The sequence below is a fragment of the Cavia porcellus genome, unplaced genomic scaffold, assembly GCF_034190915.1.
Source record: "Cavia porcellus strain 051 isolate PalLab524CR breed Dunkin Hartley unplaced genomic scaffold, mCavPor4.1 scaffold_20, whole genome shotgun sequence".
Classification (NCBI taxonomy): Eukaryota; Metazoa; Chordata; class Mammalia; order Rodentia; family Caviidae; genus Cavia; species Cavia porcellus.
In genome coordinates, this window is record NW_026947503.1 from 24,828,077 (window position 1) to 24,853,559 (window position 25,483).

The window sequence follows — 25,483 nt, forward strand, 5'->3', positions numbered from 1 at the left end:
AGATATACCATAGTACCTATTACTACCATCCAAGTATCTTACTGTGAAGTTCTGTACTAATTTCACTACACTGGCTCAATTGGCTTTGTTCTGTTGTATTTTTACTACTTTCAAAATAAAATTTAAAAAATCAACCAACCAAAAAACAGAACAAAAAAACCCTGAAGTCTTTAATATTATGCCTGTGTTAATCTTTAGTTGCAAAAAGTAGTTCTTATCTGTATTAGTTAGAGTTCTCTAAAGGAAAAGAATAAGTACAAAATATATAAAAGAGTAGAAGGAAATGCATTAAAATGTTAATGGCGGCTATCTGTTGGTGATGAGGGGTTAGAAATTTTAAAAATGAAGATTAAAACTTTTAAGCAATGGACATATATTGCTTTTGTAAATAGAAGAAAAGCCTTAAAAGGTAAACTGTTATAAAATATTTAGTACATGTGAGATGTAACATAAATATAGTGAATGTTTTAAGACCTAGATGTCCTCTTTCATGAGTGTATTTACACAGTGTGATAAAAAAAATTGATGAATGCTGCTGCCTCCGAATGCCACTTAAACAGAAAGATAAGCTTGTAAAAACATTACAGTGTGTCCTCCTCCACTAGGTTCACCAGATGTGGCATGGTACAACTTCTGGCTTTTCTTCAAAGTCAGAATTAGTTTACAAGGTAAACATCTTGAATTGAGTCAGGACATCTAACTAGTCATGATGGCACAACTAAAAACACCCACAAAATCCAGAACTGCTTCAGAAAGTGACAAGAGTGATGGGACAAATATGTATGAATCAAGGGGTAATATTTCAAGGTGGAATTAATGGCAACGTATCTTTTATCTTAAAAAATATAAACAGTCATTGCATTTTTCAGTTATATTTGAAAGTAATTTTCAAAATTTACATTTTTATACACTATTCCAGCTAGTTTATTTTACTTAGCATTTGTGAAATGGGGCCTAGGATTTAGCATACTAATTTCTTTTCTTTTTCGGAACCAGGGATCAAACTCATGACCTACCTTGTGCTTGCCAGGCAGGCACTTGTGCCAATGAGCTAAATCTCCAGCCCTAGCATACCAATTTTTGAGAGTTGCTTTTGTTCTGAGAGTTCCAGATTTTTTTTTCTTTTTTTTTTGAACAGGGTTTGTTATGCTGTTCAGGCTGACATTGAACTCACTATGTAGCCCAGGCAAACTCACTATGTAGCTCAGTAAACAGCCTCAAACTCGCAGTGATCCTCCTACATTAGTCTCCCAGGTGTTGGGATTGTAGGCATGTGCTACCGCATCCAGTGGTGTATTTTAGAAATAAAATTGAAATACTCAAATCTCCACAAATTGACAGGTCTCTGCTACAGGGGCAACCTGCAGAATTCCAACTTGGCTAGAGGACCCTGGCAGAACCTCTGATTTGACATGTGATTGGTACTAAGCCTCAGCCAAGAATGTGCTCAGCCAGAAAGGGCATGACATCACTGTGCCATTCTACACCAGCCTTCAATGACCTTCCATGCCAAGAAGACTAAAACAAGCAGATAAACTCCTCACATACCAACCTTAACCTAAGTTATGGGAGCAAAGAGCAATGTAAGGACCAAGTAAACTTCCTTTAAGATTTTGGAAGAGTTAGGAACTAACTAGATCCCCATTCCTGATAAATCGAGGGTGGCCAGTGATCACAGTGTAAAGCCAAGAAAACAACACTTGGAATTTTGGAAAGCCTCAAAAGCCTTTAGGTAGGGAATTAAAAACCTCTAACATAAAAATATATTTTCACCCTATTTCTGAGGAGAACCTCCATACTAAAGAAGATTTTTTCATTCTCCTATAGCTTTAGAAAAACAGATTGCTTAAACATATTTTCTTATACTCTATGCTATTTTCATTTGGAATTATGTTAAATATTTTTATTTCTTTGATTTGACTTTTTTGATTCAATAAGGGTACATCAACATCTTACTCTTTCCTTTTCTCCTTTGAAAAATATAAAGCAAGTGTCCTGGCCTATGAGTTTAATTAATTCCAAGGTGTTATTTTTTTCTGATATCCTTTCTTCCAAAAATCTAAGATTAAAACAAAACTTGTGTGGCTATAACTTAATTGTATATATAAATGTGCATATTTATAATATATATTTGTATTTATATATGGATATCTCATATCTCTCTGCACCTTACTTTTATTTTGTTGGGAAATGAATGCTAGGAAATGAAGTAATTGGTCTTTCATCTTATTTGTGATGAAATGAAGTTCCAAAGTGTGTTTCAACTGTTTCTTCTAAGAACTTTAAGGTAACTCTTCCTATAACCGCATCACATTTATATATTGCTTTGAGACATTTGTTCATCTCTGCCTTTTGTGTGCTACAGCATGTGTTTACTTATGTATCCTCTCTTCATTCTCATATTCAGGTTCTCTTCCCTTGTCTGGAAAAGACGCACCCCACTTTCACATGAAATCACCTAATAACCACAGTTGCACGGTCGTGGTTAAATTCTGTCCCCTATTGCATTTCTTAGAGCTGTTCTCAAAGAGAAACGCATCATATTGGAGTCTATCAGCTTTCAGTATCTTTCTCCTCATATGAAGATAAAACTGAAAATGGAACACAGCACATATATGGTGTGCTTCTTGATATTTAATCATTTTAGATGATTTTTTGTCTTATAAAAATCTTATTCCATTAAAATATGATGAAACATATACTGTGCTATGCAAAAATCACTTTGCTTTTGAGGATTAAAGTGTTCACCACAGAGTGAAAATTTACAGTGATGTCTCTTTTAAAGTCACCCACTTGGAGCTGCTAATTTTAGCTGTCTCTGTGTCTCATAAGAGCTTTCTTTCTAAGCTGCCGATTTCCAGGTGCCATGCATTAAAATACTTCTGCAGTGAGGCAATCATTACCTCTGGGTTGTCTACATTCTTTCTTGAATTTGGACAAAGTTCAATCAACCATTGTAAATCTACTCTGCCAAAAGGAACAGTTCCTGACAATTTGAAGAAATAGGGTCCACGATATTTCTTCTGTGGAATTTGTCTGATCTACGTCCATTCTATTATTTCTTACCACTGTAGTCAAAATAGGAAGAGGGTGTGAATGTGTATATGTACGGGAGAGAGAGAGGGGAAGACAGAAAGGCGGAAGAGGGTATTGCTTTGCTTCCATGACTTTTTCACAGAGAGCTTCAGAGGACAACTTAGTGACATTTCTTTAAATGAACAGCACATGACTCATCTTCCTCTCCTCTCCACCCTCCCCAAAGGTTTCTATACGTACTGTACAAGCCTGATTTTCTTAGTACAAAACTGATTGCGTTATTCTGCCTTTTGACTTTCTCAAGGGACGAGCAGTTAAACCCAGACTCCTGCACGGGCTTTGCAAGGTGCTGTCCTGGCTTCTCAGCAGCACTCGGTGACAGCCTGCCTTGGTTTCATCAGCTCTCCGGGGCTGTGTTTCACCAGGCCCCTTTGCCAGGGCCTCCCTGGCGGCGTCAACAAGTATCTCACCTACTGCAGAAACAGCCCTCAAGTTTCATCACAGTGATGCTAAAAAATATTCTCCAGCTTCAGCAATGACCTAGTTCATTCAAGGGCAGGGGAAAATGCTCTTCTTTCGGAACTTGCCTGGGTCTGGAGGTTTCCCTATTAGAAAGACATGAACTTTTCTGGAAAGAGAACCAAAAGTGCTTTGACCTGTTCGTGGAAAAGAGACTATATTTGAATCCCAGGATCAGCGACACCCAATCAATGCCTGACACACAGCGTGGGGAGCCCACCACCGAGCCAGCCTTCCAATTACACCTCTCAGAAAAGGAGTACTGAAAAGTAAGTACGGAGACTTTGGTTTTTACATGAGGCAGGCTGTGTTTTGAATATATAATAGCTTGCATTTTCTATAGCAAAGAATAAAGCTGATTTTCTCCTTCTGAGACAGAGCAAGGTGAAACAAGCGGAAGCTGGATGAGATATTAAGCACGTGGTGCTTAAATGTGCCCAAATTCTCATGGTCTTATAGTTTTAAGTCCACTCTGACACCTTGTGAAAATTATGATTATTTTTAAATGTTTGCTTATTTTGGCTTAACAGTAATTAAAATAATTTCATTCACATCATGTCTGTCTAAACAATGAGAAAAAAAAAGCATAAATGATGACTCAAAGGAGTGATAGGTAAAGGCTCTGCATAGTAATATGCAAAATTGAGGCAGTTATCCATGCAATTCTGGCCACAGACCCTTCTGCCTGAAATATTTGAGTATTTTAGCTCAAGTGTATTCCCTTTCCCTTAAATTATTTAAATGATTGAAAAGTCTCCCCTCTGTGGGTGAACACAGCAGTGTTTGTCTGAGAACAAGCAATATACTTTGCTGAAAGGCTATCAGGCAGTTCAAAAAGGCTCACACAAACATTCATCCAGTTGTTGAACAGATTTTTAAAAATTTAAGGCACAAAGTCATCGCACTCAAAAAAAGAATTTGTCGATAAAATGGTACCTTTGTCACATTACATTTTATTAAACACATCTAAATTTTAGAACCACTGATTAAGGGTGTCAGTTACAGACATCTGACAATCATTTAAAAATAGATGAGAGCAAGAACAGCATTTAGGGCTGCTTTTGCTTAAATGATTTCCTTACCACAACCTTCTCCTTGTACAGAGATAGGCTTCATTTTTGAAGATCAACTAAGTAGGAACGTGAGTCAGTCTTACTGCTCCAAAGGACTGCGGTCCATTTTATAGACCGCAGCACGCTGCCTGAGGGGAAATGGGATGAGCTGGTTTGCTTTTTCTGAACTGAAACTGAGGATGTTGTGAGTTACCTTCTAAATCAGCTTGACACATCGGAGCTGATGGCCCTGATCATGAAAATTAAGATTTGAAAGAAACTAAATGCATTTCAGCTTCCAAATTGTGATGCCCTTTTGAAGTTTTTAAAAAATTTTTGACCATAGTTTGGGGACATTTTTTAAGTAGGGTGGCTGCAAAACTTTCCTTTCTTCCCGTTGTGTTAATTTTTTTTTAACAGCTCCCACGCATATTTCAGGTATATGTAAACATTAGCCTAAGCAGGGAGGATCCAGTTCTGAGTATCCAAATCTGAAGAGAGCTGAGGGAAGTAGGTGGTCCTCAGGGGGAAAGCCCAGGCTTTGGAGTAAGATTTGGAACCATCTTCTCTGACTTTAGCACTTTAGTGTTTTCAAGCATCTGACTCCCAATAAAAATATTGGCATTCACTTTAATAGGGCTGATAGGGGATTAGACAAGGTAATAAACCTCCTCAATGGAAATTAGTTCTTCATCTGTGCTCATTAAGTCCTCTCCTCCTCCTCCTCCTTCTTTTGATGTCAGGATAAGATCATCATATTAACTATATAAAGTAATAGAAACTACATTTTATTGAGATTGGTATAATAAGCAAACAAATCACAGAAAATTAAAGTCTTTGAAGAAAATGTACTTAGAAACAATGCATTTGGAAGCAAAATTCTAGAAAAGGATTATATTTTAGAATGTATTCATGATAAATTAGAAAAAATGTTTTTTACTGAAAATGAGGGTATTCTTATTATTTAAAAGCTGAGGTAGAGATTTATCAACCTCATCTCAGATTATTCTTTAATATCTATGGATATCATATTTAAATATGATTGAGAATCCATAGGAATGGGAATCTATGCATCTAAGATGATAGCAATGATTATTATGGAAACTATGAAAACTAAGGTGTAATCCAAGCCTTATTTTATGATTATAGGTGAGCTGTGTATGATTACACATAGACACTGTGGGGTGAGGGCAGTGGGAATAGATGGGAGAATCTCCCAAGAGGCAGACAATACCTTGAGGAGCATCTCAGGAGCAGAGTGGTTTCCAGGCTAGGAACACACTGTGGGCTAAAATTATAAGATCTGTGATAAAAGTTTACAGTGTACAGGGTGCTTCCTGTTCTGGGTTAAGGGCAAGTCAGGTACATGAGTGGCATATAAACAGTGCTCTGGCGATAGTGCTAAAGAACTTTAGCAGGTTTTGTTTTTGTTTTTACAGAGATACTCCAATAGCTTTTCCCCAGGAGTATCAGAGTATCTTGATAAAAGCTTTACTTGAATTACTGACAAATTCACAAGGAACTCTATCATTCTGGATTTAATTCTGCCAAAAAAAGGAACAATGAAAATGCAGGTATATAGGGAGACCGAAAGCAATAGTATCTTCTTAGGGTTGGTAAAAAACGAAGGAATAAAAAAACCTGACTTACATGAGAAAAAAGAACATTTTAAAGTATTCAGAGAATTTTTAAAGAATTTCTGCAGATGTACAGACACCTGGCATGGCCTCAGTGGACATAACTGATCAGGCCATGATGGATGGTCATCAGATCAATGAGAGACACCAGGCTAGAGAGAGACTCTGTGCTCTACCTTGGGTCTCCATCCCCTGCACCCCGCCCCCCACCACACTTGCCATAATCTCCGTGGCTGTTCCTCACACATGTGAGATGGCACAACTCACATTTGCCTTCACTTGCTGGTCAGCTAGGTCTTAGGTAGCCAGAGCCATTTGTTCCTCAATCCCTAGTTTAAGACTATCTCTGAGACCAGTAGTTCTCAAACTTTCAAAGTGCACGAGAATTTAGGGAGTTTGTTAAAAGACCAGTTGCTTGGCTCTACCCTGAGTTTCTGTTTCTAAAGGTTCAAAGAATCCAAAGAATTTGCATTTTGTTCATGTTCCCAGGAGATGCTCATGGTGTGATGTATGGACCACAGTTGGAGAACTACTGCTTTAGTCATATCTTTGGCCTGAAGTTCCTGAAAATAATCTTTTTTATTGTTGTTTCAATCATTGAACTTACCTTATTCCTTAGATGCCAGACACTATATGCTAGCGTTGTGGAGGATACAAAAGGTAAACCAGGTAGAACTGGTTCAGACAGATGGTTTAGACGTGTGGAGGAGATGCTTGGAGTGGGGACCATAAAGTGAGGTCCTGGTCTATCGTTTGGAGCAGTTATCTTTTTTTCAGCTGAGGATATCAGGGAAGCCTTCAAAAGAAGCAAGCATTTAAGTGTTTGAAAACTGGTGGATCTGAGCAAACAGAGATGAAAAGTCCTTCTTATGTCCTTTTGAAGCACGAAAAACATGAAAGGCACAAGAGAGGGATCAAGTATGGAAACTGTTAGTTTCGTTGGGCTAGCCTTTGCTCAGTTTCCCTCAGTGCTCTCTTGGGGAATATTCTTTGATTAACCCATTTAGTATTAAATTGTTACTTCTGTCTGTAACTTGGTTCCAACATTTAGGTCTAGTATGTAGAACCAATGGCCCAAAGTTCAGGAACCATGGGGTGAGAAGGAGAAGGTGTGGACCATTGCATTGTACCGTCTAGAAATAACAAAAAATCTGTTCAAACTAGCTGAAAGAACATGGAATTTATTGTTTGCATAATTAGAAAAGCTCAGGAGTTGGTCAAAACCCCAGTTCTGTTTCTCTGTTTCTAGAGACTCAACTTCTTTCTGGTTTGGTCTCACAGTCTGAAGACCCCTCTCTCAAGAGAGCTAGCCTGTCAGCCTCATTCTTTCTGTTGAGGACAGACCAAAACACCTGAAGTTTGCACTGACTAGCTTTCACATTGGTTAATGAGCCAATCAGTAAGCCCTGTCCTGATCATTTTAAACCAATCAGAGCCCACAAAATAGGAAGGGTGAAGTCTGGGCAATCAGTTACCAGACAGCTGAGTCACAGGGAAATTTGCAGAACAGTTAGGACACATGAAAGGTGCACTTTTGGGGTTTTAGGTATTTTGCAGAAAGGTCTCTAACATATCATTCCTTAGTCATTAATTTAGCCACCAAAAGCATTCATGCTTTAAAAATCTAAGAGGAACCTGCTCAGGCAAAGTGAAATATCTTTAAAAATGTCCCAAAAATAAGGCAGCTGTTGATATTATATAAGAAGTATTTTCACATAATGGAGTACTATGCTGCCATAAAGAGAGATAAACTTGAGGCATTCACAGGTAAGTGGATACAACTTGAGAACATAATTTAGAAAGTGAAAGCAGTCAAACATACAGCATAGTTTCTCTTACTGAGAAACTACATATACACAAATACAGAGCAAAATACAAAAGAGATAAATAAGAAGTAGGGAAAAGCTCATTTACTTTCCCAATTGCATATTGTTGTTTTAAAAATATTTCAATTTATAAAGTAACTTGTTTCATTTACACTGAAGTTTATCTTAGTTTTTCTTTTTGCAAAGAAAGCTTGTGTTATCTATTTGCTTTGTTTTTGTAAGACTTTTTAGTTTAGGTTTTATTCTAAGTAACTACTTTGAAGGTAACAAGACACAGTATAATTACTTGTTATTCTTTAATTATTTGGTTGTGAAAATGTTTTTTTTTCCCTCATAAGATAAAAAGAAAAAAGGAAAAAAGAAAATTTTCTCAAAAAAATACTCCTCTACAGTGAGTTAAATGGCTGGGTTGAAGGATGATGGCAGATACAGTGAAGAGGTGACTGTCCCCACATAGCTAATGTGTCAGCATAGAGGGGATGGTTAGTTCAGTATAATAACTTCAGGCCCATTACACCCAGATCCTGTCTCACTCTTCTGTGCAGTCCAGGGAATGAGACAAGAGATCATAAGATTTCCAGGTTCTTCCCTCCACTGCTCAAAACTTGAATTCTGCAGTGTTTCACTTTGTGGTCCCCTTTTGGAGTGCTTGTTGCAGGGAGAGGCGGCAAGGTGACGCAGGAAACCTGGGTGTATATGGACAACAGATGAGGAGCCACAGGGAATATTTCTTTAGAACACAACGTACTTCCTGCTGGTCCAACTGACACAACCTTAGCTTGTACACAAGTTAGCCCATGACGTTCAGCTACAAACCAAAGTGATATTAACCCATTAACTCATGAAAGTTGGCCCCATTATAACTTCTCTACCTTCTGTGCATTTATAGTGTTACATGGTCTCCTTTTTTACTGACTTCACCCTGCGAAAAGATAAGGATAAGACAGGCAGGGAATGTATCCTTCAAATGCAATACACTGAAAGTCAGAATCAGGAAACCAGCATGCTGTGACCTTGGGAAACTCCATGACCTGTCTGTTTCAAGTCTGTTTTCCAACTGCAAAATCAGGGAAGGTGTTAAACTCTTGCACAGTGTGTTTTGTTTTGTTTGGCTTTGCTGTTGTGTTGCATCCTTCCTTAAAGCACTGGATATTAGTACAGGTGTAAATCTGTGCTAAGGAGGAGAATCAGTGGAAAAATTCTCTATTTCACTTAAAATTGAAAAGAAAACATTTAAAACAAATGCAGAGAAAGTAGAAGTTACCTATGTATAAGTAAGCATACAAAGATATTCATATTTTTCTCCTACAAGTGCTAAGATGCTTTACACGTCTACATTTTATTTCACTTAACAATATATCTTGGAGATTATTCCGTATCTGTCCATACATAACTGCTTTATCCCTTTTAAAAAGTGTATTTTGCAGCACTAAATTATGATGTTCATTTTGGGTAACTGGTACATGCATATAACACTATCATCTTTTTTTTTGTCCTGGGGATTGAATCCAAAGCCCTTTACTGAGTTACGTTCCCGGCCCCTTTTCAAACGTGTTTATTTCAAGGTGAGGTTCACTGAACTGCCCAAACTGGACTTACGCCTGCCTTCCTCCAGCCTTAGCCTCTCAGAGCCCTGGTATTACAACCGTGGACCACCGTGCCCTGCTTTATATAACACATCTTCCCACTTTTCAATCCCTTTCTCCTTTTTCCCTTACCTCCTTCCAACCCATGATTGCTCTCTCTCTCTTTTTATTTTAAAATGAAAAAAGAATAAAATGACGATACAGAATTTCAAAACAGAACAGCAGGAGATTAGCCCTGTTAATAGATTGCTCATTGTTATCTTCAAAGTAGCTCTTCAGAATACAAGATATAGACATGAAAAAAAGATCAAACCATTGAATAATGAAAGCACAGACTGTTCCTTTTGGGTGCTGGGGATTAAACTCACGACCTTGTGCTTGCCAGAAAGGCACTTGTGCCACTGAGCTACATCTCTGGCCACAAACTGTTGTTTTTGATGAACTGACCAAGATTAGTAGTATAGTTATCTATCTTGTATGTACAGATACATATATATCTATTTATATCTGTGTCTGTATCTATATCTAATCTTTTCTCCTTTCCCCATCCCAGTTATTATTTCCTTTTGAGCAGTGCTTTATCTCTTTTTAATGCTCATTGTTGCTGGAAAAAAAATTCCATTGTTTAGACGGGAACTGGCTGAGTTTTACTAATGGGTTGCTTCCAATCTCTTATTACCACAAGCAGGGTGGCAGCAAATATGGTAGGTGCTTAGTAAGTGTTTGTCTTCTTGTCTGTATTTTAAAAATTAACTTTGTTGAGGCATATTGTCCACACACGTTCACCACAATGATTTTTTAAAGTAAATTTACCAAATATACAATCATGACTATCAGTTCTAGAATATTTTAACCTGCAAAAGATCCCTTATGCACATGCAATGTATATGTCTTTTGTCTCTTTTTATTCCTCAATTACGTGGCTATGCAACATTTTGTCTGTCAGTTCACTTGGAAAGTGAGACTGTTTCTAATTTTTGGCTATTCTGAATAATCCCACAAAGAATGCTTATGCTACAAATATTTGCATAGATAAACTTTTTTGGTTGGTAAGATATATAGGATTAGAATTGTTGGGTCTTTGGAAAATCTATATTTAACTTCTTAAGAAACTTCCAAATGTGTCTGATTTATTTCACTTATGAGGATGGTCTCAAGTTGCCTCCATTTACCTATAAAAGCCTCAAGGTCATCCTTTTTATAGCTGAGTAATATTCCATTGTATAAAAATACCACATAACTATATGTATAAGTGTGCAAGATAGATGACCATACTACTAAGTTTTTGTTAGTTTATCAAACAGAATAGTTTGTACTGTCATTGACTGTCTGTCCACTTTTGTGCTTTGATTTTGCAACTTGAACAACTACTTCTAAAATAACAATATATAATTTATCAAACTAGTGATTTCTTACTGTTTTTTGAAATTTTTGTATTGTTTCTACACTTTTTTCTGTTTTGCTTTTTTCTCTAAATAAAAAAATAAAAAAGAAACGTCCAAATTGTTTTGCAAAACATCTGTATTATTTTTATATCCTCACCAAATGTATGGAGGTTCTTTTTCTCCCACATTCTCACTGGTTTTTGGGGTTGTGTATTAGCCACTCTAGTGGATAGTCATGGTATCTCTTTGTGATTTGCACTTCCTTAATGACTAATGACGTTGAGTATTTTTCCATGTACATTGTTTTCTTACTTCTATTTCTCACATACAACTCTAAGATCATATTCAAGAAAGAGTACAATGTTCGGGTTCCAACAAACCCGGTCCCATATCTCAGCTCTGCCATTTGCAGACCATGACAAATTAGGCTTCTTATACCAATCCTTTAAAGCTACTTAACTTTTCAGGCCATCACCTGCAAAGTAGGAAGGAGAAATCTGGGAGTTATGCTGTGAACATTACACGTGGTCATGCCTATGAAGTGCCCTACCCTTGGGCATAATAACTGGTGGACATCAAAATATTTTGTCTTTCCCTAGGTGGTCTGTCCCCACACCAAATGTCCAGAATCTATCTTTGGGGAGGGTGCTTTCCCTAATAAGGGACTGAGTTTTAAATGATAGTGGATGGGGTATTCAAATTTATAGTAACCCAGATGAAGAATGCAAGAATACAGTTGCCATTGAAATAGGCTGGCTGATCAGAACTAATCCTTCCTGTCTGTGGTGAGAAGGCTTCTGAGGGCTGGCTCTCCTGCTAGCTTAAGACTGGGTTTCCTGCTCTGCTGTCAACTATGACCTCTTCCCTGATCCTTCCTGCTGACAGCAACCAGGCCACTGATTATGTGTGTGGGGCAGGTTAACCAAAGAAAAGCTTGGCTTATCCAGGAGTTCAAATGTTCCAAGAATTTGCCTATAGCATTTTATTTATTTTCTATCAATTTAAGAGAAAGGCATCATTTTTTTGGTAATTTTGCTGATGCTAAACTCAAAGCTACTGGTAACAGCTAGTACTACTACAATACCTAACATGCTTTTTGAAAAAACTTTATACAGATGGGCTTACTTAATTTTCGTGACAGTCAAATCAGGTAGATACTGCTTTACCACAGTTTCATGGTTGCAGAAACTAAGTCAGAGAGGAAATAAGCTAGTATATGATGATGCTAAGAGGTGAACCCATGGTGGTACACAAATCTATGTCCTTCATCACTATATAATTGTGCTATTCTGCTAAAGGTCTTGCCTACTTTGGAATATCTATTAAATATCTATTAAAATGTAGAATGTGAGTAATATTCTGACAATTTTTTCACAGTACCTATGTTTGTTTGTTTGTTTTTTTTTTTTTTGGTCTTTTTGAGGCAGGGTCTCCCAGTGCAATTCAGGCTGGCCTTGAGGTCATTTTGTAGCCCAGACTGGTCTTGAACTTGCAATGATCCTCCTACCTCAGTCTCTCGAGTGCTGAGATTACAAGTGTATGCCACCACACCTGGCTTTGGTACCTAGTTTAGAGAAGAATTTACATACTCAAAGAGGCATGTATCAGGATGTTCACTGAGACATGTTTGCAAGTCTGCAAAAGTCTAGGTAAGCTGTACAACATCATCAGAACAAGGGCAGACAGGTGAAGCATGCTATGGCCATGTAATGGGAGCCTGATATTGCCTAGCAGTTTTTAAAAAAAGAACAGAGCCCTTTAGAAACTGGATTAACTTTTCAAAATTTGCAAAATTTACAAACTAAAATAAACCAATGGTAAGGAAAGTATATACAACTTAATGCCACATACAATCAATATGTATGTATATATTATAATTGTATGTATATATTATAATTATATATATGTATATATTATAATTGACTATATATGTAATATATAGACAAATGCCTGAAAGGATACCAAATCCTTCCTTCCTGGGAAAGTATGGTGAGATGAAAGGATGATGCTCTGGGGAAACAGTGTTTATATATATATATATATATATATATATATATATATTTTTTTTTTTTTTTTTTTTTTTTTTTTGTCTTTTTCCTTTTTATCGGTACCGGGGATTGAACTCACGACTGCCTGCTTGCAAGGCAGGCGCTTATGCCGCTGAGCTAAATCTCCAGGCCCAGTGTTTGTATTTTTAAGAATATGGATCTATTCAATTAGGAACTGTATAGTTAATTATAATTAGAGGAATATACATTTCATTAAAAGTAAGAAACACCTTGGACCACATAGTTAGAAGAAGGAAAGAGGCCAGGTGAGGGCGTGCATGACTGTGATGTTAGTGCTCAGGAGGCTGAAGCAGAAAAAAAAGATTGAGGAGACTCAAATTCAGAGACGGTGCTGGGGGCCACTCAATCTCTGGCTCACTCTGGGGCTCTTCTGCACCTGTTAAGGCCAGGGATATAGCTCAATGGTGCAGCGCCTACCTGCAAGTATGGCGTCTTGAATTTGATCCCGGTACTCACAAAAAAAACCCCAAAAAACAAAAACAAAAGATTGAGAAGGAGGCTGAGGCAGAAAGAAGGCTGCTAGTTTGAGGCCAACCTGGGCTGCCAAGCGAGTTCAAGGGCAGCCTAATCTGCATAGCAAAACCCTGTCTCAAAAGGACAAAAACTTATGAATAAATTAATAAATAAATAAAGGAGAAAGAGAGAGAAAGAGAGAGAGAGAGAGAGAGAGAGAGAGAGAGAGAGAAATCCAATGATCTTTCTAGTTACACATCATTTTTTTGAGGTATCTGTGAAGCCCACTATGATCCTCTCTGGTAATAACAGTAATTTCATATTGATTCATCATCTCTAGTACAGAATGCTAAGTCTGTCTTAAGCATTCTCACCTTTGCAGAAGCTACGAAACATGACACACAGCCTGACTTAACTGTCCCTTTCCTTTCCAGAGTACAGTCAGTGCCCTGTAGCTAAGATGTGTCTGATTAAAATGACTATTATGAAACGGTGTGTGTGTGTGTGTGTGTGTCAGAATTTTCAGGTGTGGGAAAACACTGCCCAGAAAACTGTCACCTAGAGAAGAGTCACAGATGACACACAGGTCCTCACTGACAGTCCAGCTCTTTCTTTCTCAGTCATCCACAGTAGTAATCCTGAGAAAGTGGGGGGGGAGGGTTCGTGTCCTGTAAATTACACCTACTCCAGGGGACATTTGCCCATTAATTGGTATATCATTTATAAAAATTATTGTGGTAAGCTGCAGTAGAAAATTAAATTGATGAAATAAGTGAAGTCTTTCCTTAAAGTCTCTTATTATTAATTATTATGCCAACCAATTATATAATAGAGTCTTACAACGGAATTGAGGTACATTAATTCTAGTCCTTAGAACTAGTCCTTAGAACATTATTGTTATCTCCTTTTACAGAAAAGGAAATAGGCTCAGTACCTATAAGTGGTTAAAGAGCCGTCAGGCCACACGGAAAGGGGCTCCCCTTTCTGCTGCATAATCATGACTATTTAGACGGGCTTCTCCTGCCATGAGCTTAGCTCAGGCTTCTGCTGGAGAGCCCCCAGCACAACCAGACTCTTCATTTGTAGGTTCTAAATGCTCGTTCCCTGTTTTTGCCCACCTGCCACACCACAATGTGATTTGTTCCTTTTTCTGATCTCTGACAGCTGCTCACGAAGGTAAGGAGAAGTGGGACTTCAGATGTTTGAAGAAGCTAAGTGAGATTTCCCAGTGTGATCTCTATGAAAGAGACGTGGTGGCTGAGCCACACCACATGGTTCTGGAATTCTTACGGAGGCCAAAGATATCCTAGAAGTGATGGTGATGCCGGGCGTGTTTATTTTTCAGATTCGTGTGACATGAAAGGATGGCAGACTCTGAGGGGCCCCAGAGTCACACTCTGTGTTTTTTATCTACGTTGCTTTCCCAGAAGGTTCCTGAGAAGTCAGATGTTGTGCTTCGCTGCATGATTTCCGGTAATTATCCCTAGACTAGCTTCTCATCCTGTAACACCTCCGGCTGACCAGGATATTTAGCTCAGAAAGACATAGTGAAAACATCATGTAGGAAAATTACCTTGGAAGTTTATTCTGAGTAATCACTAAGCAATTAAATTCTCTATGATTTTTGTTTTTTTGAGTGACTTCCTGGACACTGTTTAGTGATTTCCCTCATTTTGTGCTGTGGTTCTCAGGTAGGCAGCTCTTATGCTGGTTAACTTTTCAGATAAGCTATTTTTTACTTCTTGTGGCACACAGGAATGGCATGAATACCTTCCCTCAAAATGAGTTGGATTCTTCTGTTACTCTTTAACTGATATCCCCAGATTGGCTAAATTTGTCTGCTGCTGGTTGCCTTCCTCAGGCATGCTAGTAAATGGTAGAAAGGTTAAAACTAAGACAAACGTCAACCAGTGGAGGAAAAGCCAAGAAGTTGAATTTCCTCTGGCTTGGAGAACACATCTTTCAGAGTGGATCAGGTACCCCCACAGGCAAAAAGGATTGATCATTCAAAGAAAATAAAAACATAGTGATTGAATAGGCAATGAGTACTTTGTTATGGGTGATTCTCCTTTCTTTCTTTATGTCTTTGCCTTGAAAAGTGAAGGCACCATTTCCTGAGGGCAGAAAGAAAACTCCCTCTCCCTAATTTTCTTGGGTCAGAGAAAAGAGCCAGCATTGACAAGGGCTGCTTTCATTGGTGGGATTCAAATGAAAGCCCGCCTTGAGTCTGCAGACTGGAGTGCCCAACATGCACACAGCCTCGCCAGCCCAGAGACAACTTTCTCCATGCTTATCGATGCTGTTCAAACTGATGGAGAGACACAAGTTGATTGTGGATCTTTATCGAGAACCCATGTGTGTTTAGAAAATCTTAACTCTGGCTGCCTCTCCCTGCACACATTAACCAGATCATTCTGAAATGTTCAGGTGGTGGCTCTCAATATGTAACTTGCAAGGAAGCTCAAAAAACAACAGGGAGAAAGCTGAGGCTGCCACACAGTGGCAGAGGGTGGCTGAGTGTGCGTGAGGCCCTCGGCTCAATTCTGAAACACCACAAAAAAACCTAAAGTACTAAAAAACAAGGGGAAACAGGTGAGGTTTCCAGCAAGTGTAGGGAGAAAAGAGAACCACCCACAAGGTACAAGATACCACTTCCCTATAGAAGTCTCGTTTCTGGTTGGTGGTTCAGACAAAAGGAAAAAACCTGTCAGCTATTAGGAAACTCGGGGGAATCAACCAGCTCTGATCAGTCAGAATAAACAACTGGAGTCCAGGAGGCCAGAATGAATTCCCCTAGACAGGCTTATGCACACCTTACTTGTACTTTCTTTAAAAAAAGTCATGCACACATAAAAGGAGCAATTAAGTGTTTCCTCAGAAGCAATCTAATGTACATTGATTAAATGGAGGCACAAGGCTGATGGGAGTAGGTAGAAATGAAACATGATCAGTAACCTCTTTGATGGTTTTCAGGGAAGTTCATTTTGGGTGGTTTAGTCGGTCACTTGACTGTAAAGGTCAGGCGAGCAGCTGCGGGAGAAGGATGTGTCCTTGCATGAAGTCCTTCTGCTTCCAGCTCCAGGGACAGCTACTCAGGCAACTGCTTGGAGGAGGAGGCAAGGAGAGAAAGAACCGGTTACCTAAAAGCACATTCATGGCATTGGCACAGGGAGAGGGACTCTGATCTGTACCTTGGGTCTCCGTGGCTTTGCTCTGTCCCTTCCCTGACCTCTTTTAGCTTTCTCTTCCCTAGGGCCTCAGAAGAATAGGAAGTTCTTATCTTCACAGTCTCGGAGTTGCTTTCCAAACATTATACCCTAAATAAAGCAAAAACAGAAGAACATATCATATTCCTGGGATGGATTAAGTTTGATGAATTGTTTCCAAATACCAGGCTTCTCTCCCTGTATTTATGGCATATTTGGATAAATTCTCAGTGACATCAAGGTTAGATGACCTTGAGAAAGGTCTTCAAGGACACATTGGAAACTTTCCTACCCTGTAACAGTTGGGAAGAATTCCTAAAGGGTGGGTGAAACTTCTGAGAGTTTAGGAAGAATGATCTGCTTCTGGGGGAGAAAACGTATGTCAGTTTCTTTCATGACATCAGTCACATACATAAGCACAACCTTAGGGAAATCTATATACCGATCCTCAGGTAGAAAATAACACTTCTGTTCTTCTTATTCAACTTGTTCTCTTTTGTACCATAGCACACACTCAACTTTGAGTAAATTGGTTTCCATGGAAATAAGAAATTAACATTTCAAGGGTTTTATTCTACTTACTAGTTAATGAGGAAACCACAAAGTGTTACAGCCTGAGAAGTTAGGCATTTATATGCTATTTTATAATTTAAGAATAAAGTTGTTAGGTTAGGTTTAATACGGTTCAATGTCCGATTGGGCAGTAAACAACTTATGGGATTGTCTTTTCTGCTAACCAGAAGTGATTTGCATCTCTATTAGATAAAAACCTACAATTTAACATATAACTTCACTAAATCTGGGGATTTTAGTCAGTAATAATGGCTGAGTGAAATGAAGTACATTCCCTAAGATAATTCTTGGATAATCCTTTGTTTCAGGTGACATTAGAAAAAAAGATACCATCCATATCTTTGCCTACTGAACAATTTTTCTTGATCTGAGACAGGATTTTTCATTTTGTGTTCCCACTCCCCAGCACAGCATTGTCTTAGGCATATAACATCTTCAACTGTGTTTATTAAATCACACATTTGTATATGTGAGAGGACGCTTTTTAATTCCTCAACTGACACAACCCATCATGCGATCATCCTCGTTCCTTATTGTCCATTCTTTCTCATAAATTTATACCTTTTTGTAAAAATGTTCAATGTAATAAGAATATTCTTACTTCTTTATTATCAGGTCAGCCCAAGCCAGAGGTCACCTGGTATAAAAACGGTCAAGCCATAGATGAGTGTGGCATTGCTTCCAGTTATGAGTTCTTTGAGAATCAATATGTTCATGTGTTACATCTCTCTTGGTAAGTGGCTTTACCCTTTTGGATTGTCTTCTAACATTCTGTAGTCCATCATGTGCTGTTTACTATGCTGTTTCCATCATATTTGCTCCTGACATCCTAACTTTAAATGCTATTGGCAGACATCAGCCAAGGCATCCAGTAATGCCTATAGTTGGCCCTCGGCATCTGCAAGTTCTACATCTGTGTATTTAGTCAACCACTGACTGAAAATATTTTTAAAATTTGCATTTGGATTGAACCTGTACAGACTTTCCCCTTGTTTTCATTCCATAAACAATTATATTAGATATTGCAAGTAATCTAAATATGATTTCAGTTATACTGGAGGAAGTATGTAAGCTAGATGCAAATATTATGCTCTTTTATATGAGACTTGACCATCAGCAGGGGTGGAGATATCCAGGGACCAATGCCTCTTGGATATTGAGAAACTGTATTTTCTGAGCTCAGTAATAATTTCACTTTTCTAGTTTATTGTTATTGACGGAGTTAAATGCTATTGAGAATTCTAAGTGATCTATCCATTTTCAATCATTAGGTGAACTTTTTACTTAATCTTGCTTTTTCTGGAGCACTAAGAAAGTGTGATTGGATCTCAGCACTGTCACCCAAACTTGCATGGGTAAGAAGGAAGAAGTGGTTGACATCATTCCACAGCAAATTGGTAATGGAATTTAGGCTAGTACCCAGGCCTTCTGGTTTTATTTTAGGAAGCGTGGTGGTCCGATACAGTGTTTTCTAAGTCTTTTCTATTCCCCAGGAACTATTTGTTTGGGTGAAATTTGGAAGCTCAACATGTAGAGAAAATGAGAACTGCTCTATTTCAGGCTGGTAGGGAGTCTGCCCTTAATTCTAATGTTCCTGAATTGATCACAGTGTCCTTCTAGGGCTCCAAGAAGCCAGAGGAAACAACAGGCACTGTCTGAAAATTATTCCTCCTCAGGAGTCTGTGCCAGTAGCCCTGGATCTAAGAATAAGAATGTTCTACAAGCACTGCACACCAATTGTTTTGCTAAATGCTAGAGATGGAGGTGAACATCATAAACATTGCCCACATCTTCACAAAACTTCTGCTCCAGCAAGGAAAATAGGTGGTGAACATAAATTAATACATCTTTCTCCCTCACTATATCAATATACCTAAGGAGGTGGCTACATTGGCATTTGTGCCCTGAACATATGGCTTGAACTTTCCTGCCTCTTCATTCCAATTTTGCCACAATCTTCCCCTCTTCATCTGCAACTTATTCAGCTTAGAATCTGCCTCCATGCTTTGCAGGTAATTCTAGGTCCACATAGGCTGAAGTGGAAAGGAATGAGAGACTTAGGAGGGAACTTACACTATGGAGGGGGCAACAAATCACTATTGTCTCCTCTGCAGTCAGTAGGGCAGCGGTATTTGTAAAAATGTAAGATTTAATATAACTGAATCCATTCTTTCCAAGCTCTAGGCCTGGCATTTTGAAAAGTAAGAATTCAATCCTAGTGCAAGAAATGATGATAGATCAATATGACAATATATATAAGAATTCAATCCTAGTGCAAGAAATAGTGATAAACCAATATGACAGTATATATTTTGCTGCTTAATATTAAATAGGCTGGGTAACAGTAATCTTTGAAAGTTCTGATTTTTTTATCGATGGTTCTGAACTGGAGCTGCCCATTGGCATCACCCAGGGTGGTTTCAGTCTCAGTAATGTTTGATTTAATCTCGGTAATGTTGATCAATTAAATCTGAACCCCAGATAATTCTAGTGTGTCATCTAAGGTGAAAAATGTTTTGTATCCTAAGCATTCATCTGCAAAGTAAATAGAGTTATATCAGTATACTAAGTGCTCATTAAGAAAATGAGTGGAGTTTTAAGTAAATGACTTTCAAAGATTTTAAAGTTAGTTGGTAGTTATATTAATCTGAACTTTTCCTGCCATTATCAATATATCACAAACCACTGGATTAGCTCATAGGCTGAAGAACAGTACCTACCTTATCTACCTGACTTTTGACTTTGGGGCATTAAAGGTGTGTACTTAGATATTTGAAAACACTGTTTCTCTGCTTTTCAAGGGCTTGAGTTTGGCAAGTCTCATCTACAGTTGTCCTCTGAGACCAGGAGTCCAATGGCTGTATTTATCAAGCTTTGGTGCTTCCCTCTGTGCTTCTCACAGTGGCCCCCATTCCGTGCCTTCCCTGCATTCTCACACTTGGATCACTCTTTGTGGGAGAGATGTCACTGCCTTTCTAATCCTTGACACAGGTCAAGGGTGCTTGGCAGGAAGGAGAAGTGGACATCCAAGAAATCCCTTGAAAGGAGAGAAACATCAGTGTGAGCTGGGCTGCCCTGGAGGTGGAAAAAAGCTTTGGTTTTTAATTGAAAAGATGTGGGACTTGGGAGGCAGGGAAGGAAATGCAAATACCTTTCTACCTCATAGTGAAAGTAAGTGGCACAAATGTGTGTACAAATGGGGAATTGTGGTCTCTTATGAACATAGTTTAAAGAAAGGCAACAAAGCAACAGATAAAAATCTGTCCAAGAACCCACACCCAGAGAGATAGACCCTTTGCCGCGGCAAGAAGGCTTCTCTCTTTCAAAGGTCACAGTCGGGCCCTGCTATGCTGAGAGAGAGACAGCACAGATTATGAGTGAGGTGGCACCAGCAGAGCTCAGCCCATGCCTGCATCGGAGCTAGGCAAAGCAACCTTCCTCCTCTCTAGAGCTCTTCGGCTTTGCCTGGCCCTAGCTGAGCTTGCACAAGCCCTTCAGAGTGCTGAGTGGGGAGGATGGTTAGGAGAACAGCAGCCACTGCTAGCCCACCTGCTCACAGAGTTAAACACAATCCCCTCAAGTGTGAGTGGTTCCCCAGGACCCTCCGAACATGACCGCACTTGAAAATAGCATTGCACAGGTGTCATTAGTTCAATTGAGCTCATATTTGATTAGTGTGGGGCTGTGCTTTCCAACCTGCCCCACACTGGGTATTAGCTTTCTAGCATTATTACAAAATATCTTAGATAATCAAATTATAAAGAGAGAAGCTGATGTGTTACTTAGGCTTGTGGTTTTAGGGTTCTACACCATGATTTGTTGGTCCCTTTACTTCTGAGCTTGCAGTCAGATAGAATATCATAATGGGAGCACATGATATAGCCAAACTATTCACCTGGTGGCCAGGGAGCAAAAGAGAGCAAAGAAGGGTCTGGAATTGAAGAAACAGATAGATGAAAAGAAGTGGGTATTTATCAGGAAGACTAACACAGACGGAAGAATTTAAGCTGATTTTTTTTTGTACATGTCTATATTCACAGTCACATTCAGCTGGTTTTAGAAGGTAGAATCTGTGACTTTGGCCATGGCTCAGCCTCCTCTGTTATTCCTCACATTTGGGTGTACAGACAGACACCAGAAGCCGTGGGACATGGTGTTCTGTTCCTGAGGCTACTGTGGTTTGAGGGTTGGTTGTACATGCTTGTTATCTGTGTTAAAGGCTTTTGTCTATCCCTTGGAAGAACTATCAGTATCCTTTCTACACATGATCACTCAAGAAACCTGCCAGATATTTGGAAAACCTGAATCAAAACTGTGACTGAGGCTGGGCAGATGAGGATAAGGGACTCAAACTATTCTTCCTGGAAAAAAATTGTGCAAAATGCACTCATCCTGCTAATGGTAGAATTGTCACCATCGACTTTACTTACAAAGGAAGAATATTATTTCCTCCATTGAGAAAAGAATCTGAAGCCAGGTTGTTGTGGATTTAAATCCCAGATCTACAAAATTATATCATCCTGGGCAAGTTACTTAACCTCTCTGTGCCTGAAGACATCTGCTTTATAGCACTATGATGAAGACAATCAATACATGTAAAGAATTTTACATGTGTTGTAAGTCAATACATGCAAAGCAACAAATAATAGCTTTTTCATGTGCTTTAAATGTGTTCTCTGCACAAAACTATAATTTTGTAGTGGATTAAAATAGAACAGTTCTATTAAAACAGAACAGATTGGATATAAGACAGGTAGCTTAGATTGGCAACATTTTCTATCTCTGTTATTTCCTTCTTGGAGGTAAAGTATAATTAACATGTTGGATCAGAGACCCATTGCATACAAATAAAGATGACTAAATCTCACTATGTCTTGGCTAAGACAGCACTGCTTTTCATCCAAGGCCTGAAAGCATTTTGTAAACCTTGTATTCTGTGAGCTTAAGTAGGTGTAAGAAGTCTTAAGGATGACTGGTGGAACTTTCCGGCACCAGGGTGTCCCCAGCACATGGCTAAGGAGGGCTCTTGTGGCATACTTTCTGAATGAATTCAGCAGGTCATTGCTCATACCATGCCAGAGCCCTACTTGAATGGCTTCCGAAGGTCTGAAGAGAAACTCTCACTTAGTCCCCAGGGTGACAGGTCCCTTCTGAGAATTCACTCCTCATCATCACATGCTAGTTGTGACTTTAATAGGTGAGTGTCTCAGAGCACAACGGTCATAGACCAGGCCATGGGATACTTACTCATCTTTTCCTGGGGACAGGTTTTTGATGGCCATCTTCATCACTGTGCTGATCCCTTGGAGTGAATTATTCTAGTCTCAGGACTGGAAACAGATAGATCCCAGAGCTCCCTCCCAAAACCTTGGGACAGCTAGAGTGTTCCAGTCACCTGAGACTGTATACATGTTGACGGTCTCAAAATCAAAAGACTGACAATATAGGCTTGCCGACGTAGGTACCACAGCATTTCTGATAACTGCCAAGGCACTTTACAAAGGTGGAAGGTGTGTCTGTGGCAGAGTGGAGACCAAATCAGTTCTGGGAGTTGCCACAAAGGGCTTGGTCCCAGCTTTGTAGGGATGGGGACAGGACTAAGTACCAGTGTTCTTGAAAGCCCTGTTTTGTCCCCTTTGCATACATAGCTGCAGGCATCTCATGAAAGTGCCCAAGCACCACACCTTTGCATATTCACCTCTGTGAGCATCTCCAGCCCCTGATTCCATTCCTTGCCTTGTTCTGTGTCCTGTTCCCACAGCCTAACTCTGAACTCCAACACCTTGAGGTCGTGCAGTGCCCTTTCCTCCGAGTCTACCTGGGAAGGAAAGCCAAAACTCTGGACACTCCCAGGTGCCTCTCCAGACTATAGCCACACTATACCCAAAGGAACCTAAAGTTGAGCATGGCCTGTGAGAGAAGTTTGGACATGGGATGCTCTGATTGCTTCTATCTGTCTTATGTTGAGCTGGCCTAACAAAATGTCATGGACTGAATATCTTAGACAATAAAAATGTATTCCTTACTAGTCTGGAAGTTGAGGAGTTTCAGATCAGTGTGCAGCATGGTCAGGGCCTGGTGAAGTTCTGCTTCCTGGTTTGTAGAAGGCCATCTTTATACTGGTGGAGAGACAGCAAGCTTTTTGGTGTCTCCTGTAAGGACTCTAATCCTGTCATGAGGGCCCCATCCTCATGACCTCATCTAAACACCAAATCTTCCCAAAGACCTAACTTCCAAATATCCTTGCACTGTGAGTTAGAGCATCAACATTTGAATTTGGAGGTGACAATGCAGTTCACTTCCCTAACCGTGGAAGGTGTCATAGCCTTATGCAAAGGCAGGCTATAACCAGGTCGGTAGGGAAGGACAGCACCCAGTGGTTCAGAATCAGTGATTTGCAGCATTCTGTGAGGTTATATGTGGATACTTACAGGGTCAGCTCTGGATCAGATTTCCTAGGCTCAGGTCTTAGTTTTTTACTAGGTTAGGCTACTCAACTCCATCTGTCCCAGTTTCTGTATCTGAAAAATAAGAATACTGGTAGTATCTACCTTGCAGGATTAGAAAATTGAATGAAGTAACACATGTAAAGGAAATGTTCGAACAGTTTCTGGGACTTAGTAAGCACTAAGTAATGCAATTCTTTTTAACTCTATGGTCCCCTATGTGTTGGTGAAGAGTCACTCTTGGTCATAAGAATGAGAGTTTGAAAGTAGAATTAGGCTGTGTGACTGATGTGTTTCAGAGAAGATGGAGTCAAAACACACTCTGATATTTTTTTTTCTTTCTTTTTTTTTCTTTGTCTTTTTGAGACAGCATTTCACTCTGCAGTTCAGGCTGGCCTTGAACTCATTTCATAGTCCAGGCTGGCTTTGTGCTAGAGTTATCCGTGTGCACCATCATGCCCTCAGCTTCACATTCTGAATTTTTGTTAAGAATCCTAGGGCAGGCACTGGACTGCACTAGTAATGTGTGACTGTTTCTTCCAGAAGTGCTAAGAAGCCAGGCTGAGGTCAGGGGTATAGATGCTACCTGTGAAGCCAGGACAGCTGTGAAGAAGGATGTTTGGCAGTCATTTGGTCCAAATTCTGACTCACTAACTCATTTCTGAGCCATGACAGCGCTTAAAGATGTGAATCAGGCCTAGTGGCATGTCTACCTCCAGGGCTCTGCTTGTGCTCCACCTACCTGGCCTGATCTCTTTGAAGATATCTCCATGCTGAGCTCTCTTGTTTCCCTCAGGTTTCTGCACAAAATTACTTTATCATGAGATCACTTCTGGCCAGTCATTTAAAGTGGCACTGCCTGCTCTCAGCATACCCTGCTTTCCTTGGCTTGCATTATTGTCCACTTAGCATGACATAGCATATATATTATCTATATACACTTTATATCGTATACACATGTACATATTGATGTATAACAAATTAAACATATTTAAAGTATTCAGTTTGATAAGCATCAAGACAGGTAAACACTCACACTTATTACCACCATCAAGATCATGAACACATCTTTTTAGGATCCTCAAAAGATTTCTTGTACCAAAATGATATCACTGAATTTTATTGGATCATTGAACAGAACTGTTTGCAGTCTCACTGTTGGAATGTCCACTTTATAAGCTTTAACTTTGTGACTTGAACAATTATTTCTAAGATGACAATATGTAATCCATTAACTAGTGGTTTCCTACTGTTTATTTTTTTCTGTAAATCTGTATAACTTGTACCCTTTCTCTGCTTTTTTTTTCTCCTTAAATAAAATTAAAAAAAAAAAGATTTCTTGTACCCCTTTATAGTCCCACCTTTTCTGACCTCTCTGCCCACTTCTTCTCAAACAGCAACAGATCTGTTTTCTGTTCTTAAGGTTCTCTAGAATTTTTTCTAGAAATTAGAGTATAAAATGTGTTCCCTTGTATGTGGTTTCCTCTCCTCTGGATAATTATCTTGAGAATCATCCCTGTTGTATGGCATGTAGATAGCTCATCCCTTCTTCTGTTAAGCAGTGTTCTAGTATTTTAGTGTTTGGATCTACTACAATTTGTTATTCCACTTACCTGTTGATAGACACTTGGGTTGCTCCAAGTCACAATGCTTATTGATTTCTTTTCTTTTCTTTCTTTCTTTTTTTTTTTTTTT

The 25,483-nt window shown here is 39.1% G+C and overlaps 1 protein-coding gene and 1 long non-coding RNA gene across 5 annotated transcripts in view; one reads left to right on the forward strand and one right to left on the reverse strand.

Annotated features, from left to right (window-relative positions):
- Window positions 1–14,908: 14,908 nt before the first annotated feature.
- Alpk2 (alpha kinase 2) overlaps window positions 14,909–25,483 on the forward strand; it is a 130,135-nt gene continuing 119,560 nt past the window's right edge. For both annotated transcript variants that reach the window (XM_013157240.3, XM_063231558.1), the window contains exons 1-2: window positions 14,909–15,036; window positions 17,958–18,075. In XM_013157240.3, the coding sequence (XP_013012694.2) occupies window positions 14,928–15,036; window positions 17,958–18,075 (227 nt within the window). In that variant the 5' untranslated portion in view covers window positions 14,909–14,927. The remainder of the gene's footprint in view (window positions 15,037–17,957; window positions 18,076–25,483) is intronic.
- Window positions 15,032–25,483, reverse strand: part of LOC106028588 (uncharacterized) — a 36,974-nt gene continuing 26,522 nt past the window's right edge. For 2 of the 3 annotated variants that reach the window (XR_010041397.1, XR_001202211.2), the window contains exons 4-6: window positions 23,774–23,863; window positions 16,755–16,880; window positions 15,032–16,663 (exon numbers count right to left, since the gene is read on the reverse strand). This is a non-coding gene — a long non-coding RNA (uncharacterized LOC106028588). The remainder of the gene's footprint in view (window positions 16,664–16,754; window positions 16,881–23,773; window positions 23,864–25,483) is intronic. The other variant, XR_001202212.2, reaches the window with a different exon arrangement.